This window comes from Patagioenas fasciata, chromosome 25, assembly GCF_037038585.1.
Source record: "Patagioenas fasciata isolate bPatFas1 chromosome 25, bPatFas1.hap1, whole genome shotgun sequence".
Taxonomy (NCBI): Eukaryota; Metazoa; Chordata; class Aves; order Columbiformes; family Columbidae; genus Patagioenas; species Patagioenas fasciata.
In genome coordinates, this window is record NC_092544.1 from 4,675,220 (window position 1) to 4,695,979 (window position 20,760).

At 49.1% G+C, this 20,760-nt stretch overlaps 1 protein-coding gene across 2 annotated transcripts in view; it reads left to right on the forward strand.

Moving 5' to 3' along the window:
* Positions 1-20,760, forward strand: part of MAN1C1 (mannosidase alpha class 1C member 1) — a 63,288-nt gene that overhangs the window by 22,580 nt on the left and 19,948 nt on the right. Inside the window, exon 1 of one of the 2 annotated variants that reach the window (XM_071799200.1) lies at positions 18,588-20,747. The exons of the other annotated variant lie outside the window; for it this stretch is intronic. Coding sequence (XP_071655301.1) covers positions 20,582-20,747 — 166 coding nt within the window. The 5' untranslated portion in view covers positions 18,588-20,581. Of the gene's footprint in view, positions 1-18,587; positions 20,748-20,760 lie in introns of those variants that run through there. 2 annotated transcript variants of the gene reach the window in all.

Consider the following 20,760-nt stretch of genomic DNA (forward strand, 5'->3'; position numbering starts at 1 on the left):
TTTATGTGAGCCTCTTAGATAATTTCATTGCTCGTTCCGGTGGGATACTCAGTGACTCTGTGGGATATAAATTGTCATTTTAACTCGTTCACACTGCAAATATCTCCCTACTCTGCTCTAGCCTGGCCGTGCCTGCGCAGCTTGTGCCGTGGGGAGAAGGTGCAGAAGGCAGAGGAAGCCCAACAAAATCTGCTTTAGCACTCAGGTTTCTTGCTTGAAAATTTAACTTGAGCGCTAAGTGAAGCATTTTGCAACTTGTCCATTCTGGCGAGGTTGTCAGAATTCCTCGAGGAGCGCGCCTGTAAACAGGCAAAAATATTGAAAGCTTTTAAATGCATTTATCATGCTAAAACAATTGGCAATGCCTGTGTTTGTTTACAACGTGGCTGTGAGGACTCTTAGGGAAAACGCTTTGGAGCACAAGGATTTGCAGACAATAGCAGAAAAGGAGCTACATGGTCCATTTCCACCTCTTAATAGGCTCTTCCTCCTTTTAGCTGTGGCTGGGATGGAACAGAAGCATTAGGATATCGGTTCCTGCCGCCTTCGGTCTCTCTTGTCTTCAGAGGCTTTTAGAAATCAGGACAGGGCACCGTTTGTCTTCTTCATTGTTGCCCATTCACCTTCCTGTCACATCCTGCACCTTTTTATTCCAAACTAGACGTAGTGGAGGCAAATCGGGTACTCTGCGGGCTGGAGGAGTCAATGTTAAGCTGAGATTCCTCTGCAGCCGCTTCCATGCGGGAGAGAAGGAGCCTCTTTGGGGCTATTTTCAAGGATGTTTGCGCGCATGAGAAGCAATCGAGTTCTTGGAGGGTGATCCATTTCCCTGTTGTGGATGTGATGCTCACTTGCAGCCTCACCTTCAGTTTATGAACCTCACCCCGGGAGAAGCTGCTTCTTATCAAATATTCTCTCTAATCAAGGCAGAAATACAAAATAAACAGTCACCTTCTGCTCCTAAATGACATCCTGCTGCTTCTAACGGCCACGAGCTGACGTCCCTCCCCAGCATCTGCCCCATGGCAGTAAATTACAGGTGGAAAAACTCTTCTATCTCCACGCTAGTTAATCCGGCCATAACTTATTTGTACAGAAGTCATCTAATTGCTGTCATTTATAATCATTGCAACTTGAAGGCCCTTTCCTTAAACCCACTAGCCACGCTTCTTTCCTAAGTGTTATTTATTCATCTGTGATGCTTGTGACAGGATGTTCATGCTAAACATCCCATCCCGCGCCTTCCAGCGGGCTGAGCATGGTTTAGACTCACAGCCATTTCAGATGCGTGATGATTTCCCTAGGAATTGCACCATGGCGATGGGCATCGCACACCACGGGGGCAGAACGACGGGCTCTGTTGGAATAAAACCTGCACCACAAGGTTCCCCCGTGGATTTCTGCACAGCTGCAGGGGGTTTAGATTTATCTGCAAGATTTCTCTCCGCGCTTAAGGAAGACCTGTTAGAATCAGGCGCGAAACATGCTTATTTAGGAGAACTATTGGGAAAAAATGGCACAACCGTGCCTGTGGAAGCTGGAGATCCGCAGGAATTTATTCCATTCGCAGTGCTGATCTTGTTGTTTTAACCCTTCTCACCCCAGCCTCTCAGCATTTCAGTCTTTGGTGTTGCGAGCATTAAATTAATTGATGTTTGCAAAGCCTGTTGAATCCTCGGAGCGGGGCTGCTGGAGAGGGCAGCCGTATTCTGTCGCGCAGCACTTGAAACGTACCTGTCACTGCGATAGCCAGCGTTAGATGGCTGAATTACTATTCTGCCCGCTCCCCGGCTCTGTCATAGCCACTTATTTTTCTGACAAAATGTTTTTTAAATCCTGTTAGCTTTACAGAATTTCTCCAGCTAGGGGAGAATGAGCTGGCATCTATTTCTGCTCATGCATCAGCTGAATTGTCACTTACATTTTGATTGCACAGTCTTTTAACAATGATAAGGTAAGAAGCCTGATTTTGAGATATCTCTTGAAGTGCGTGGTGCTGGCAGCAGAAGAATCCTTCTTTGACTTATAACCTGAGCCAATTTGCTCTGAAATCAGTGACAGCAAGTAAATATGAAACCTTGCTGTGCTGGTAGACAGTCATTTTTCACCACCTAACTGCACATTAGTGTATTAATTTTAGTATAAAAATAGCAATCCTTAACTAGTTCCCCCCCTTTTTACCTCTCTCCCCACTTGAAAATCACGCCTAATATTATGAATTCCCTTGTCACAGCCATTGCTGCTCCCAGCGTATGCTGGATTTGTGCATCGTTGTGAGTCTCTGCAGCTTTATCTGATGCGAGTCCATGTGACAAGTGTCACATTTGGACACAGCTGGGTCACCAGAGCTGGGTGGTGAAGATGTGACAGGAGCTGAATTTAAAGATGCGAAGCGTTTAGAGTTTGTCGTTATGCGGGACCCTTGGTGTTGTTCCACGGTGGATTGTTTGGGGGCAGAGTACGCAGAGTGATGGTTCCTGGAAAATTGGTCCTGTGTTTGTGTCCTGGGCTCAGACTTTGGCCTGAACTGTCCCGACAGTTTGTTTTGAAGACAGGAGGTCATCGGCCTCGGTTGCATGGAAATAATGCTGGTTTGGCTCTCTGGGATCAAAAGGGATTGAAGTGGCTGGGAGAGAAAAGTGGTGACCTCGTGAATATATACAGAGAAAATACCAAGTTGATTGTGCTGAGAGTCAGGAACCTTCAGGGTTTTTCTCCCTGATAACGCACAGAATCACAGAACCGCAGAATGTCAGGGGTTGGAAGGGACCTGGAAAGCTCATCCAGTGCAATCCCCCCATGGAGCAGGAACACCCAGCTGAGGTTCCACAGGAAGGGGTCCAGGCGGGTTTGAATGTCTGCAGAGAAGGAGACTCCACAACCTCCCTGGGCAGCCTGGGCCAGGCTCTGCCACCCTCACCCCCAACAAGTTTCTTCTCATCTTTAAGTGGAACCTCCTGTGTTCCAGTTTGTACCCATTGCCCCTTGTCCTGTCACTGGTTGTCACCCAGAAGAGCCTGGCTCCATCCTCCTGACACTGCCCCTTTCCATATTGATCCCCATGAATGAGTCCCCCCTCAGTCTCCTCTTCTCCAGCTCCAGAGCCCCAGCTCCCTCAGCCTTTCCTCACACGGGAGATGCTCCACTCCCTTCAGCATCTTGGTGGCTGCGCTGGACTCTCCAGCAGTTCCCTGTCCTTCTGGAACTGAGGGGCCACAACTGGACACAATATTCCAGGTGTGGTCTCCCCAGGGCAGAGCAGAGGGGCAGGAGAACCTCTCTGACCTACTGACCACCCCCTTCTAACCCACCCCAGGTACCATTGGCCTTCAGTCCTTTGTCACCACACAGTGACGCTGTGACCTGGTCTCCCACGGGATGGAAATTCAAGTAACTTGTTTCCACTTAACTTAAACCACCAAGCTCCTTTCACAGGAGCTTTTATTAATAACTGGAGTTCTCTTTGGCCACCGCCTCAGGTGCTGGACTGAATTGGACACAAAAGGCTCCACATCCCAGAGTTTGTCCCTTCAATTTTGCCCGTTGAACCAACATTTTCCAAATAGCTGCTTCCCCTCGGTGGTGATTTCGCTGGGAAGCCGTGGAGCAGGAAGAAACGTGCCCACCTCAATTAGAAACACCAGGAGTTGATGTATGAATATTTAACGTGGGAAAAGTAATTGGATGAAAATACTAATTTAGCAACATTCTAAACTACCAGAAGAGAAATGGTAACCTCCAATTGTGCAATCACTCGCTGCAGCTTTTCTGTTCGGCCTGTGATTCTCTTTCCCCGTGATCACAAAATTACAAAACCCTGGAGTGTCCTTTTATGTGATTAAAATAATAATAATGATAGCTCTCTGAATTTATACGCTGAATTATTCGTGCTGCCTGTTGCACGTGATGTTACACAGCTCCGTGGGCTCCTTGAAGAGAAAAGTATATTGTGGTGAAGATGTTGCTGGAAAACTGTTGCTCCCTGGCATCACCTCTTCTTTTTTTTAATGAATGATGTTACCCAGTTGAATGTTATTTTCAGGAAGGGCATTTTGAGTTGACGTTGGCTTTTGCTGTCACTGAAATCTGGAGCAACAAACTGATTTCCTGTCGGCGGGAAGCAGTGAATCAGGATGTCCTCCAGATATCAGAGAGGGGTTGTGTGATTCATGGTAGAGCTGACATTTATCCTGGGATGTTGAGGGCTTTGTGTTTGGTTTTTCGGATTTCATGGAATCCCAGAATGTCAGGGGTTGAAGGGACCTGGAAAGCTCATCCAGTGCAATCCCCCCATGGAGCAGGAACACCCAGCTGAGGTTCCACAGGAAGGGGTCCAGGCGGGTTTGAATGTCTGCAGAGAAGGAGACTCCACAACCTCCCTGGGCAGCCTGGGCCAGGCTCTGACACCCTCACGAGGAACAAGTTTCTTCTCCTCTTTCAGTGGAACCTCCTGTGTTCCAGTTTGCACCCATTGCCCCTTGTCCTGTCACTGGTTGTCACCCAGAAGAGCCTGGCTCCATCCTCCTGACACTGCCCCTTTCCATATTGATCCCCAGGAATGAGTCCCCCCTCAGTCTCCTCTTCTCCAGCTCCAGAGCCCCAGCTCCCTCAGCCTTTCCTCACACAGGAGATGCTCCACTCCCTTCAGCATCTTGGTGGCTGCGCTGGACTCTCTCCAGCAGTTCCCTGTCCTTCTGGAGCTGAGGGGCCACAACTGGACACAATATTCCAGGTGTGGTCTCCCCAGGGCAGAGCAGAGGGGCAGGAGAACCTCTCTGACCTACTGACCACCCCCTTCTAACCCACCCCAGGTACCATTGGCTTCCTGGCCACAAGGGCCCAGTGCTGGCTCATGGTCACCCTGCTGTCCCCAGGACCCCCAGGTCCCTTTCCCCTATGCTGCTCTCTAATGGATCATTCCCCAACTTACACTGGAACCTGGGGTTGTTCCTACCCAGATCTAAGACTCTATACTTGCCCTTGCTATATTTCGTTAAATTTTTGGTTTCTTTCTTTGGTTTGGGGGATTTTTTTTCCTTATTATTCTATTTTTTCCCATTGCTCTTTGCAGACACCCCCCTTGTCATGAACAGTGCAGGAGATCCATCCCCGTTCTGCTCTCCCCTTGGGTCGCGCTGGGAACAGCGGCTCCCGTCGAATGTGCTGCCTCAAGCATTAGTTTGAACATCAGGGCTCCGCTGAACCTGAAACCGCACACACAGAGATTTAAGCTTATTACAGTGGCTCAGCTGACAGGTAGTAACTTGTCAGCTTGAAATACTCATTTAGAAAGTTTAAACAGGAAAAAAAAGCTGTTAATGTATCATCTCCTGGCCTAGAGCTTTCTTCAGGCTATCAAAGCCTCTTTTCTGGGGCTGAGCTCGACCTGATCAGCTCCATTGTGGCAGCAATTTTTGGAGAAAAAATTGATTTGAAGGAATAGATGAATCTCCCCCAGCTGAGATTTATCCCTTAGAAAACAAAAACCAACAACAAATTGGAAAGCACAGTGGGGAGCAGCCTTGGCCTGAGATGCAAAAGCGCAGATGTTCCAGGGTCTGTGTGCGTTGAGCCCTTTGGATTCGAGGACATCTGCGAGGGTTGGACAGCGAGGGGTTGATCCGGGTTTGTCTTTAGCAGGAAACCGGGCAAACTTCACATTAGCTCAGTGTAAAACCCATTAATCATCGCGGGCTTCCTCACGAGTTTCATGAACTTTCCACTGACCCTGAAGGGAGTTTGGAGTTTAATGAGGCCGAAAAGTAGGAGAGCGGCCTGGGATTCGTCAGAACTGCTTTGCACAGCGAAATGGAGGAGCAGGGAACAAACAAAACCCGACAGATAAACAGCCTTTAAAGCGGGAAAAGAAGGAAGATCGCGTTGAGATGTTGTGACTGGAGAGTGTTCTTTGGGGCTTCTTTTCAAGATGCTGAACATCGGCGGGTATGGAGGAAACAAGCCACGCATGAGCAGCGCCGTTACCATGCAGACAGGAGAACAAGCCAAGCTCTAACTAGTTTATTCCTTTTTCTTTTCCACACTCTGGGGGCTGTACTTCAAAATACACCGAGCTTGTCTTTAAGCTTTATTTCTTCTTTATGTTTTTTTTTTTAATCACCCCGTTATGAATGTTGTTTGTACCTCATTCTGACCACTAATTATGCGGAAATAATTGTCTAATCTTCAGAGATATCGAGCGTGTGATTTAAAGGCAGCCAACTGAGAGTGGGTGTAGTTGGACTGCTCAGCGATTCTCCTCTGGATTCTGGAGGCGTTGGTGGCAAAAACCGCCTTGGAGCTTGGGCGCTTCCAGCATCCACTCCGAGGAGCTCAGTGTCGTAACACAGAATGGGATCATTGAAGCTCCTGAGTGCACAGATCCCTCCGCTTTGCTCAGAATATCTCGTTCCGAAATGCTGGGGGCCGTTTGTTCTCTAGGCTTCGTATTCAAAATCAGGTGCTCTACGGAACTGCTGCTGCAGCTACAAACCCACCTGCTGATACTCGCTACCAGAAACACAGAGCAGGTTAAGAATATTTAAAAGATATCCTTTCAGCCATGCCTTTTTATGGTGGAAATACCTTGAGACAGCTGTTTTTCTTGTCTGTGTCCCTCTGTATTTAGCTCTGCCTTGTTTATTCAGAGGGATGGTTAGCTGTAAACCGCCTAGCAAAAACCCCGCTTATCTTCTTCTCTTCAAATTCACTCCTTTTCCGCTCTTGAAACTCATGAAGGGATTCGGCAGGTTCAGAACTGGCTTTGCTGTGTTAGATTTCACGTTTAGAACTTAACCGCTTTGTGATATCTTTTCTATTTGTGCTACTGCTCAAGTTTCTCGCCACCTTCATTATGTATCTCATTGGATATTCATCTAGATCAGTGTTACATTTTGACATTTTTCTGTTCACCTCCAGGAGATCACATTTCAAAAGGCTCCTTTGCTGTAATTTCTCCAGGTACTTGTTCCCCATATTCTTTTCCATCCCGCCGCCTTTTGGGACGAGAGGAGTCTCTTATCTCACTTAATCAGTAGGTTTAACGTCATCCCATAGGACATCAACTTCCAGGTTTGTCACTGGTTTCAAGGTTGGATCTATGTGTTCAGAATACTGTGGTAGGCATTTGTCATTTGAAGCCCTTTATACCTTTAAAAACCACTCTCTTTTAGCCTCTCAGGATTGTTCTTGTCTCTAGAGAGAATATTTGGAAGTTCAAGAAAATCCCGTAGCCTTTGCTTGAGGCATCAGTGTGAGAGGCAGGGAGGGTTTTTTTGGACTTATTAAATTGTTCATCCTTCTTCTGATGTTTTATTCTCAAAAAAATCTCCTGCACCCTAACACACTTTATATGCAGCTCCCAAAAGCATAAAGGAGGAAAAAAGCAGGAAAATGAAGGTGTTTCAAGAGAAGGTCTAAAGGCAGAGGTTGTTTCCATACCAGTTTCAATATACCCATAATATTCTTGCTCTGATACAAACATGCAATTAAGAACACCCAAGTTACGCCTATTTCTCACCACAGTGCTTTTATCTGCATACATGATTACATGGAGATACCATTTCTGCACACAGCCGGAGGATGGGAAGCACAAATGATGTGAATACTGAAGTGTGGTCCAGGATCCCAGCGTTCCCAGTGACCGCCTTGCACCAGCCCTGATTTGTCTGTCTCACGTCTTAATTTCCAGGCTCCAATCTGTGCCGTGTTATTCCAGGTAATTCAGGGATGAAGAAACCGAGGGTCAGGTTTTTCCCATAGATGAGAGCGGGGAGCTTTCATTGGCTTCTGCAGGCAGCTGGAAGTGGAAGTCGCCTCCAGGCACTAAAATTAACACCTTTTGACGAGGCTGGAACGTTCCTTCTCTCTTGGCAGGCTGCATCCTGGTTGCTGTGGGAACCAGCATTTTTAATTTCCTGACTTGTGTGTACATCCAAAATGGTAACTGTGATGTGTTCTGTCACTAAGGTAGCTTTGGGGCTTTGCGGGGAATCGAGCCATCAAAAAGCGTTTTGTGCAGCGCTGCCTTCCCTCAGCATCGCTCTCCCACGGCTCCGAGGGGCATCTCGAGACTTTCTGGGCACCTGCAATTCTCATTCGTCTTGGTGAGCTATCACCGAACAGAAAAGGAGCAGTGAGAGGTCGTGTAGTCCTTCCATTCTTAAGCCTTGCCTAAGCTGCCCCATGTTGGCAAGTGACCGCAGGCATTCTGCTTCAGTCCTTTCCAGTTTTAAAGCATCTGACCCCGCTCTCCTGCGGAAAGTGAAGCTGTGACTTCTTTGCCTCTCCCTATGGATGTGGAGAACAGTTGGCCATTTATTCTTTGCAGCATCTCTCTGCAAAATGTTGCCAAGTTCGCTTTGGTCTTCCCCCCCAAGCCTGAGCAACTCCAGATGTTTCCAGATTTAACTGAAGGTCACATTCTGTGGCCTTTCCCTCGGTGCTGTCGCTCCGTCTGAAGTCTCCAGATGAGCCAGATGTTCCTGACTCTGCCGGAGCAGAGCAGAGCACAAGAGCCCTTTCATGTCTTGCATGTGACAGACACGGTTCACCTGTCCTGGGCTGGGCTCTGCTCCTTTTCGCAGCGTTACCACGTTGATTTGAGCTGGATTTGTGATGGGCTGTAGCCTCGGTGTCATTTTCTGCAGTGCTGTCGAACCCTTCGCTCCTTATGCTTCACGGTTTGTTGTTCTTCCCTCAGGGTGAAATACGTTGTGTGTCCTTATTGAATTGCATCCTGGTTATTTTAGACTATTTTCCCAATTTGCTAAGATTATTTTGATATCTAATCCTGTCAAGCAACATACTGGAGAGCATTTGGAGTCTTTCAGCCGGGGTCTTGTTGGTGTGATTTTAACAATATAGGAGAGAAAAGGAGGAATACGGGCAGATGGTTCCGAGTGACGGAGTTACCACGGCTCAATGTGTTCCTGTTCATCAGCTGAGATACAGTAATGGACCATTTGCATTCTCCTGACCCATCGCATTCGCAAATAAGTATTTAGATTATTTTGTTGTTGATTATTAGGGATTTTACCTCAGTTCGTGAGCAGTCACTTGAGCATTTGGATTGACAGCAGGTGTCCAGGCCCAGCACCTCCCATTCCGTTGCATACAGAACAGCATAATTAATCCTATTAACTTCATTTTGAGGCAAAGGGCAGTTTCATTCCTCCATCTGTGAATTCTGCTCTCACCCCTGGGCTGGTGCTGAGGACCAGATCATTTCCCACTCAGTGGGAGGTGATGTTTGCTTGTCTGAAGATAAAACCACACCAGGGATGCACAGTTTTCTGACCCAAACTAGAACACAGTGTCTGTTCTGCAAAACCCCTCCTGAGCATCTTCCACAGCCACTTTTGGGAAGGGTGTTTAGAATACAGAAAGGCACCTTCTTCCCACTTATCGTAACGAAGCGCTGCTCCTTTGAATTCAAAGATGAATTAGCGGTCTCTGCTCATTAACTGCTACCTATACCTCTCGAAGTTCATGGATAATAGTTGCAGGTAGGACGTGTGTGTTTGTTTAAATAGGCCTGTTGGGACCCCTCCTATTAAATGATGCGAGTCCTCAAGGAGGTATGTGAAGGGGCAATAAATAGTGTATAATCAGATTACCTTTAACCAGTCCAAACCTCATTTCAAACATCCAGAGGAGGAGAGACCAGTATTTTGCCCCACCAGTATTGCCGTTGTCTTCTGCTTAACCTCCTTGAACTGTTTGTCCAGAATGTCTCCTCTCTTGTGAAATTACTGAGAAATCACCTCTGCTTCACCACATCTGAGCCCAGTTGCCCAAAGAAATGAGAAATCCTGTTTCCCAAAGGAGCATTTGAATGGTTATTGCTTTCAGCTTGCTGCTGAGCTCTCCGTAGCCTGCCTGCCGTAGGATCTGTGTGCGGTGGGAGATGGGCCGGGCACACGTGGAGGGTGGATTTGCTGCATCTCTCCCGTATTAAGGACGGTGCTTTCGAGGCTCAGCCAAACCGCTTCCCCCCCGTGACACTGTCAGACACACCAGTTTGATAGGAGCTGCGGGTGGTTTGGGGTTCGGTGGTATCGGGACAGCGCCTGTTGTTGGAGGATTGCTAATGATGAAAGATGGTTGGAGAAACTGGGGAAAAGAGGATTAAATGAGGGAGCTGCTGCTGCCAAGCCTTAAATACTTTAAGAATCCGTTGGCAATAGGTGCTCATCACACGTCTTCTCATCCCTTCCGCTGAAGGGAGTAACTATCTGAAGGGCTATTACTGTGACAAGCAATTCATTGTAATGCTGAACACCTTTTTAATTTATTTATTTTTTCCCAGTTCATACTAGGGATATTTCTAACCTGTTCCCACCCGGCTGATCTCCTCCAGACAGAGTCTGCTTTGCCACCTTCCTCAATGAGCACGAGCTCTCTTTTTTCCTCTCTCTCCCCCATCACTTGTTCAGGAAAGAGCTGCCGCTGCTAGTTCAGTTTGAATGATAGACTTAATTCTTCAGGGGAAATTGATATTTGAAAAACATGAGTGGTTTGTAATCCAAGAAAGCTATTTCTCCCCCAGCTGGAACGCACTCTGTATTAAATTTGATCATAGCAACCTAAAAGCCGACACTTCACGCCGCCTCTCTGTGCTGCCAGATTTACCGAGAAAAGCTGCGCGGTGCATACGCTGCCACCCCCGGCGTGGTGCAGGTGAGCTGTGATTCACCAGCTCCCCGTGACCTCGGAACATCGCTCCTGTCGACGGCGACAGCCAGACCCAGCTCTCTGGTGAGCCAGGTGTTCAGACCATCTCCTTAACGCTAGTGCTCAAAATTCCTTGTTTTCAGGTGGGTCGGCTTGTTTGGCAGGTGGCTCTTTGAGAGTGGTGTCACCTTTGAGTCTCTTTGCACGATCTGATGCCCACAGGCTCCAAGCCACGTGCTCCAGGATTAGTTGCCCTCCTTTTTTTAAGCATCTTTTCAGGGAACAAGCAGCACTTTGACCTTTCCTTAATTGGGTGAGTGTGACATTATCCACCCTACAGTGTCTAGGGCTAAGTTTTGAGTTGATTATAGAAGCTTAGAGAGTGGCAGTAACCTCTGCGTAGTCTTGAGTGATGCCCTGCGTTTAGTAAAATACATGCGTTTCTGGTGGATCCACTAAGTATTTCTTCCAGAACTGCAAAAAAATGAGCATGTCCGGGGTTGGGTGATCGATAGCGTGTTGGCCCAGGCCCCTCCATCCATGGCCGAGCTGCCCATGGCCTGGGGCTCAGCAGAGCTCACAGAACCACAGAATCCCAGAATGTCAGGGGTTGAGGGGACCTGGAAAGCTCATCCAGTGCAATCCCCCCATGGAGCAGGAACACCCAGCTGAGGTTCCACAGGAAGGGGTCCAGGCGGGTTTGAATGTCTGCAGAGAAGGAGACTCCACAGCCTCCCTGGGCAGCCTGGGCCAGGCTCTGACACCCTCACCCCCAACAAGTTTCTTCTCAAATTTAAGTGGAACCTTTTGTGTTCCAGTTCCAGTTCCAGTTTGCACCCATTGCCCCTTGTCCTACCACTGGTTGTCACCCAGAAGAGCCTGGCTCCATCCTCCTGACACTGCCCCTTTCCATATTGATCCCCATGAATGAGTCCCCCCTCAGTCTCCTCTTCTCCAGCTCCAGAGCCCCAGCTCCCTCAGCCTTTCCTCACACGGGAGATGCTCCACTCCCTTCAGCATCTTGGTGGCTGCGCTGGACTCTCTCCAGCAGTTCCCTGTCCTTCTGGAGCTGAGGGGCCACAACTGGACACAATATTCCAGGTGTGGTCTCCCCAGGGCAGAGCAGAGGGGCAGGAGAACCTCTCTGACCTACTGACCACCCCCTTCTAACCCACCCCAGGTACCATTGGCTTCCTGGCCACAAGGGCCCAGTGCTGGCTCATGGTCACCCTGCTGTCCCCAGGACCCCCAGGTCCCTTTCCCCTGCACTGCTCTCTAATAGCTCATTCCCCAACTTAGACTGGAGCCTGGGGTTGTTCCTGCCCGGATCTAAGACTCTACACCTGCTGCTGGACATCGAGGGCTCTAAGGTGGGTCCAGTTCCTCCAGACACTCAGCCCTTCTCTGTACCTCTTGGGACGTATTTGGGGTGTGACCTTTGCACCAATATCTGCAGAGGGGAGTGAGGAAGATTAATAGAAAGAAAATGGGAAAATAACCTTGGATATGAAGTGTTTTCTGATGAAGTCCCTGAAGTGTAGGTGCAGTGGTTTATTTGGAAAGCAAAGAAAAATGAGGTTGCTCCAAAGCTAATGGACTTTTTTTTTTCCTAGTCTGCAGGAGAATGTGCTGATAAGAAAAGAAATAGATCTTTTCTAATTCTTGCACTACTTTTTTTGTCCCCTTTATCTCTCTCTGCTGCTGCCTTGTTGCTCACATGTAATTTGTTTAGTTTACCTTAAATAAAAGGAATAAAGTTACCGTGTTGCAGCTCTCAGGTTCCCGGACAAAAGCCTCAATAAATAAGACCCAGTGCAAGGCTGTAACTCAGTGCTGGTGGTGTTGGCTTTGCTGGTTCCACCTGCAGGAGGCACCTGAGGGATCGGGTTGTAATGAGACAATTAGGCTGTAACCTCTCTACTCGTTTCATTTGGATTTTCTGTTTAATTAACAAATCGTACCAGCCCTGTCCTAGAGATCGCTGACAACTCATTTGATCCAACTCGTAATGGGAGCAGATTGTCTTGAGAAGATCTTCTGGAACTGGGTTGTACCTCCCAGCAGTGATTTCTAGTGCAAGGTTTCCATGCAGGAGGACAACTAGGAAAGGACAAGTTAAAAAATGAAGTGGTGGGGGTGTTTTTGCATGGCTGGCGATGCCGTTCCAAAGGGAAGATGAATGACGGTGTGAGGTGCTCAGGAGGAACAGAGACAGAAACACCAGGTCAGAGGATGGTGGATAAACTCATGTGCTCCATGAAGATGGGAAAATGCCTCCTGCTTTTTTGCTGGCAGAACAAACCAGGGCCCAGGGCGAGCAGGAGCTCTGGTCTAAACCCAGATCCCATCTCAGGAGTTCAGGCTCCAAGCGCTTGGTCACTCTGCAGAGGGCACTGGCGAATCTTCACTGCAAAGCAGTGTGCCCAGGTGGCCAAAAAGGCCAATGGTGTCCTGTCCTGTATCCAACCCAGCGTGGTCAGCAGGACAAGGGCAGTGATCCTTCCCCTGTGCTCTGCACTGGGGAGGCCACACCTGGAGTGTTGTGTTCAGTTCTGGGCCCCTCAGCTCAGGAAAGAGATTGAAGTGCTGGAGCGGGTCCAGAGAAGAGCAACAAGACTGGGGAAGGGACTTGAGCACAAGCCCTATGGGGAGAGGCTGAGGGAGCTGGGCTTGTTCAGTCTGGAGCAGAGGAGGCTTAGAGGTGAGCTCAGCACTCTCTAGAACGACCTGAAGGGCAGTTCTAGCCAGGGGGGATTGGGCTCTTCTCCCAGGCAGTCAGCAATAGGACAAGGGGGCAGGGGCTTCAGCTCTGCCAGGGGAAATTGAGGCTGGAGATGAGAAAGCAATTCTGTGCAGAGAGAGTGGTCAGCATTGGAATGGCTGCCCAGGGAGGTGCTGGACTCACCGGCCCTGGAGGTTTGTAAACTGAGATTGGCCATGGCACTTAGTGCCATGATCTGGTGAACGGACTGGAGTTGGACCAAGGGTTGGACTGGATGAGCTCTGAGGGCTTTTCCAACCCAGTCCATTCTGTGATTTTTCCTGAAACTGTGCAGTGATTTTTCACAGTTTGCTTTGCCAGGATAATCCTGAGCTGTGTAAAAGTGTGGATTTTCCCCAGCACCCAGCACTGAACACTGCCGTGGGCTCAGCAGCTCCCAGGCTGCTCACACAGATCTCTGGATCAATGTCACAGTTCATGCTGGTCTCCAAGCACTAGCGGTAGAGAAAAAGAACCAAAAGGAACGAGAAAAGTGGTGCTGGGAGATGGTTGCTTTTCAAAGGGCTGTTCTAACAAGCCACCCATTTTAATCCAAGCCGGTTCAATCTTTTGAAGCCTCCAGTCCCAGCATAACCACGAGAAGGGATCTCAGTGCTTTTCGTCCTTTGTTTTTGCCTGTGCCACCTGCACCCCAGGATGTGAAGGTAAATAACCAGTAACAACCCGAGTCTTCTGTGCCTCAACAGTTAACAAGTTCATCATGTTTCACAGAAACCGCATCCTAATTTTTATTCCAAACAAGATTTCAGCACTAATTTTTGTTTTGACAGATATGATTTGACACAAGAACAGTGGGAGTCAAGCCCTTTCATTTTTGATCTAGGTTTACATTGCGCTGATCTAAATTCCTCCCCCTTTCGCTCTCGCCTTGCAGTTGTAAACTTGGTTATTAAAGTTAGCAAAAAGCGATTTGAAACTCTTTGTTCTGTAGCATTTAAACAGTCCTGCTCTATGCAAGATTAAGTATGATAGCTTCCTAATGACTTGTGCTGTTCATTTGAAGCGTTGGCACGATGCATTACTGTGCGGAGTTTTTAAATGGCTTTGTTGATAATGAAGGATTCCGTTTCTGTTCACTGAGAAACTTCATACAGGGATGTTTGCCAAGGGGCAGGGCCAGCCCCCCTGGGTCTTGCCTCCGTGACATTAGAGATAATATTCCTTAACCTCTTTGCTTGCTCGAGTGCTTTGGCGCTGCCTGCTGCATTGGTGACGGGAGTTTGGGCTTCCATCCATCTGCGTGACAGCCAATTCATAACAGCGACAGCGGGGCTACGTGGCTCTCCAAACACAGGTGAGACGGCACAGAGAAGAATTTCATTGGAGTTAAACCCTGACATCAGGGAGATGGCATTGAAAACTGGTGAAGATACTTCTGCCGCCACATGGGAACCCGTGCACCGGTTCCAGCCTCACAAAGCAGCGCAGCTCGGCACACACTGAAACCATCGTTATTCCTCACACCTAGACAGCGAACTGGTGATAGCTGAGACGACGATGCCTCGTTGTATGTGATTTAAGTGCTATTTTGGCTTTGCAGCGGGCCGGCCGCCCTTTGGATCGCACACCTGCGAGCCATCGAGCTCGGCGCGGCTGTGGGAGCGGGGCAGAACCGCTGGTAAAAGGCTTTTCTCCTTCCTGAGGAAGAGGGCTATTGAAGACCCCACTCTTAGCTACTCATGTGCTGAAGCATCACTTTTCCAGCTTTTCTAAAGACTCTTAAGGGACAGCCTTGCAGCTGGGAGCCCTTCACGCCTCCTATCTGGCCTGTGATACTCCACGTTGGCTATTTTGGGAAGAGGGGAGTGAGGGAAGGCGACTCTGTCCCTCCCATCACAGCTGCTCCACTTTGTCTCGAAAAATCAAATATTTGTGAGCTGTGGGAGCTGAACACGTCCTGGGATTTGGCCACTTGTGTGGCCTTTGGGAGCAGCACGTGCGGGTCTGCGTGCTACGGCTGGTAGCAAAAGGACTCCAACAGGTAGATCCCCAGCCTGTAAATACCTTACCCTGAGGAGGTGATAACTGATTTTGATTTTGACAAAGAGGCTCTTTTTAATCCCCAAAAGCATAAGTGGAAATTGATGTCCGTCAGGTAGGAGAGCTGGTTGGACTTCATAAGGACGGAGCTGGCAAAGCCGGAAGGGAGAGCGAGGACTTGGGTCACCTGCGCAAACGTGCAAGAGATGTAACGAGATTCTGGAGCTGAAATGTGAGTGGCTGTCCCGGCTGTCCCAGCTGTCCCTTCTCTTTGGGCCTGTTATTCTGCATCCTGCTGAATAGAAACCCGCTGAGGTATAGAAACCCGCTGAGGTACGTGCTTTGTTCCCAGTGAGTCACTCTGCTCCCTGACTATTGTCTGCTCGCTCCTCGGTGAGTCACTGACACCTTACTGCAGCCGCTGACAGACCCCGGGCCCGCTCCTGCTGGACGGGTGACAGGGCTTCGTCTCGAAGGTGGATAAGGTGACATGAGGCTCCGCGGCCCAGAGGGCTGACGGATTTCCTCTGTTCCAGGCAACACTTGAGCGGTTTGAACTGATAGAGCAGGAACAGAGCAGGGAAAGATAAAGCATTTTCTGAGCGCAGCAAAATACACAATCTATTTTCCGATGCCAAGGAAACGCGTTGAAAATACCCTGGATGCTCTTGCAAGTGCTCTGCAGTCTCTTTGGTTTTCATTTTTCTGCATGGTCTGGTTCTGTTCCCTTTCTTTTCCTGATTTTTGTCCTCTAGTCCCTGCTCACTTCTCAGCCGTGTAGCTGCTGTTAGATCTCCCCAGGACGGTGCCTTTCGGCTCGCTGTTGTCTGCCCGCGGGGGGCAGAGGGGCTTTCAAGTCGAAGGTTTTGACCTTGGCTGCAAGAAGCCGTGTGGAAACTTGTGGCTTTCTCCGCTGTGACCGTCGTCTGTTCTGTGTAGCTCCCACAGAGATTGAGGAAGAGCTGAACCCAGGATAATGTCACAGACTCCTGATAAAAGGCAGTTCTGTGGTTTGAAGAGTGTGGTTTTTGCTCAGTAGATCATCTTAACTTCCTAAAAAAAATGTAAGCATGTCCTCTGGGCCCTTTGTATGTGAGCGATGCCTGGATCATTGTGCTAACCTGTGACCATCCCTTGTTGTTCCCCAGCAAACCTGGGTTGTAAACATGAGTTATCAATATGGAAAGGGGGAGCGTCAGGACGATGGAGCCAGGCTCTTCTGGGTGACAACCAGTGACAGGACAAGGGGCAATGGGTGCAAACTGGAACACAGGAGGTTCCACTTAAAGATGGGAAGAAACTTGTTGGGGGTGAGGGTGTCAGAGCCTGGCCCAGGCTGCCCAGGGAGGTTGTGGAGTCTCCTTCTCTGCAGACATTCAAACCCGCCTGGACCCCTTCCTGTGGAACCTCAGCTGGGTGTTCCTGCTCCATGGGGGGATTGCACTGGATGAGCTTTCCAGGGCCCTTCAACCCCTGACATTCTGTGGTTCTGTGCACGTGGCTTTATGGAACACCTCAGCTAGCGACAGCGGGGACGGTCAGGGATGGGAGAAGCGGATGAGCCCTTCTATTCAGATCACCTACCCCAGCACAGAACAAGCTGCTGTGGGCTCATCAGTGGTTTTTAGAGATGGCACTGCCATTAATACCCATGAAGGCCTTTCTGTATCACTTGAATCCTCTTGTTCCTCCAAGCCGGCGTTCCAGCACGTTCCGCTGCGGCCGTGGGGCATGGTGTGCGTACAATGCCATCTCCTCTCCACCGAGTGCTCCATTCAGCACCTTTCACAAGCATTATGTTAATTAACGTAACGTTTGTCAGTGATTTCTGTGACAGTGCTCACAAGGGTGGGTGGGTGGCAGCAGGAACAGAGCAGCCTTGTTGCCTACATGGATGTCTCCATTCTTCTCATGCACAAAAGAGCAAATCCACTGGGACGGGGTGGCACAGACCCTCCTTCAGCTCAGGAAGAGACGAACCTTTGTGCCGCTACCATGAGCTGAACTCTCTGCAGATGAAGCTCCAGGCAGAGACCCTGTCACTTGCTGTCACAAGAGCTGTGTGAAGTCCTTCAGTTAGAAACACCCCTGGCCAAGTGTCCCTGTGTTCTGCCTGAGGTCTCGGTTCTTCCCACTGCTCCCAGTTGGAGGGTTCCTCTTTCCCATTCGGAATGGCCGTGGGCGCTCACTGGGCAGCGCAGGAGCTGATGTGGAGCCCAGGGCTGTGGCCAACAGGCACACTTTCCCTTTTGGCCTTCAGCAAAGTGACCGTCCCTCTCCCCATCACAAAGTGACCATCCCTCTCCCCATCACAAAGTGACCATCCCTCTCCCCATCACAAAGTGACCGTCCCTCTCCCCATCACAAAGTGACCGTCCCTCTCCCCATCACAAAGTGACCGTCCCTCTCCCCATCGCAAAGTGATTGCAGCAGGATCCAGGGCGGCTTTTCACAGCAGACAGGCCCTTAGACTTGTGGAGACAGGTGGAAACTTAGACACCGAGTGTTGCTTAAAAGCCATTGTTTCCATTTTTGGGTGCGAGTTTCTTTTGAGGGTTTCTTGGTTTCTACTTTAAACCTCCCTCAGCGAGAGTACAATGAGGCTGAAACCCGTAATTAAGAGAGGGGAGTGTCAGCAAGAGTCACAAGTGACAGAGTAGGTTTTGATTCCCTTTCCTTTTGAAGCCGCTTCCCCTTTGATTAAATCCCTCACATTAGAATGTGTAGATCTGGAAAGGTGATTATTTTTCCACATGTCTCAAAATAAGCAGCATGTCAAGCAGATACCACCACCTTTCTAAATGGGTGCATATACATTGCAACAAACATTCTAGGCTATGTATAGCTCCATCTTTTGACAGCCGAGCACAATCAGAGCCATTGGAGGTTGTGTCAGGAGCTGTGTCGTGGGCTGATGAAGCAGAAGATGCTCCTGGAGCACAGAGGTAACGCAGCAGCATGCACAGCGAGGTGAGGGCCCTTCCGACACGTCCCCTCTGTCCTGCCAAGTGACAGAAGCACAGCAGTGACGTCCTGACGCCTGGTTTGCTCTGCAGGCCTGTGCAGGGGAAGGAGGTTCTTTTTCTGTCGTTCCCATGGGACGGCTGGAGCTGACACGGTGGCTCCTGGTGTCGCGATGGCTTTGTTTGCTGCCGGAAAAGTGTCAGCCGCGCGGTTTGCAGTCGCTTCAAAGCTGGTGCAGAAGAAAGGCAACATCGGCGAGACCCTTGTACAAAACACACAGCCTGCGGTTCGTCACATACACAGTGTTTAGGGGGATATTTAAAACAAATGTTTAAAATGACACAAAGAAAAAGCAGCGGGGAAGCGAGTTTGCCCTCCGCTTCGGCAAACACGGGGAGGGAAGCGAAGCGGCTCCGAGCTGTGCTTCAGTGAGGATCCGAGCGTGTTCCTAATCCCCGATGCAACTCATGTATTTAAAGGCCTGACTTGCTAAAAACATCAAAGCCTCTATAAATTCAAGCAGTATTTTTCACTTCAATTAATCATCCCAGAAAATCGTAACTTTATTGTCTCTGTTTAGTATGAGCGAATCCAACTTCTCTCATTGTCTCTCTGCAGATTATGAAAGGCTTTGTGGAATATATCATCAAATTAAATGGAGCCTGTTAGTGTTGCTCTCAGAATATCACAGTAACGGGCTGTGCCTCAGGCAGCCTTGCCCTTCCTTCGCTTTATAAAACATTTTGCCTGCGTCCGCCTTGTGCCGAGCTGGTGTGGCTCCCCTTGCTAATAGGAAAGTGTATAAAAATCACATAATCATTAATACTGAAGAATCATTAAGGCTGATAAAAGCAGCTCTGACTGCGATGATGTTGTTTTCCATGGTCACCGCTTTTGGAAAACGTGCCGTCCAAACATCAGCTCGGTTGTTATTTAGAAGCCACCAGTTGATCTAGTGGCTGTTTGACTCCATCTATTGCACTCTCGGAGATAGCTCCAGTTAGATGAGCATCTCACAAGCCTGCAGGAATAAATGGATTTCTAGAGGTTGTCTCTGCTGCCTTCATCCTTTTTCCACAGCCCCTGTTTCTGATGCAGACAGCATCCGAGAGCCAGCAAGCTGTGGCTGAGCGCTAAAGTCTTGGTTGGGTTTTTATTAAAGCAATGATGTGCTGACTGGCTGCAAAGTGTCAAAACTGCAATCTTGTAACATCAACAAAATAAGGCAGGATGCCTTTCTTACGGGAGAGGAATGCTGAAAGCATCAATGAGCCCTGCGGGAAATCGCTGGATCCGAGCACTTCTGTGAGGAAAAGGTACCGTGTACATCAGACACAGTCGTGCTTTTTTTTCCTTAATAAGAAAAGACCGAAGTCTTAAGGTTCACGACATGTGTCTCACCTTTGCCTCCCCCCTCTCTGCAGCAGCTCCTCAATGGTCCATCCAGCTGGGTTTTCCTGTCTTAAGCAGAACTGGAGTTGAAGTAGCACTGGGGGTGTTGCAGAAGTCCAAACGGATCTGAGCCTGCAATGAAAGAGCCGGGGGAATTGGGGGCAGTGTTTAAAGTCTGTTAGCGAACAAAAGGAACTGACCTGAGCCAAATAGCAACGTCTGGGGAAAACCCCTGGGCATGAGCAGCGTGTGTGAGTCTTTGTGGTTACACTGGAAAGGGAGATAATCGGGACAGAGGCATTACCAGCAGTTTCTCCTGCAGAAACAAAACCTGAACCTCATCCAAGCGTCTTTGCTGCCAGAGTCTGCGAGAGGTTTGACTGCCGGGTGGGACGGTGGAGTTCGGGGATGCGGAGGCGGCTTCATGGTGCATCTGGTTGTGACTGGTGGGGACTCCAGCCTGGAACCCTCCTCGTGGGGATTTGTGTTTGCGAGTTACCCAGGAAAGTGATGGCCTTGGAATTCAAGCTTTGAGACACAATGTGATTCTAACCCTTTGCTTTCCCGTGTTAGGAACGTTCTTAGGGACCCCGAGAGAAAGAAAACTCCAGCACTGAGGTGTTCCAAACCCAGGGTTGTTAACATCTCTAGCTTCATTTAATCTCAACTGCTACAAGATCGTCTGTCTATACACCTTCCATAGTTTTCTTGGCCGTGTCATTTCTCTCATTGGAAGTTCTCCTATAGCCCATTTGTGTAAGACAGCGCTTGGGATGCCATTTTTTGACGTGGATGACACGGTTGGTCCAAGTACTTGGTCAGCATTTGCTTCCTCAGCTGGAGAACGGTGATCGCGCTCATGGGGACGGCTCTGCCAGCCAAAGGAAGGGAGGTGTCCCCGAGCCACCCGCTCTGTTCAGGGCTCATCGAGATGAGTTTCTGCTCTCTCTGCTGTCAGGTGAAATTGTGTT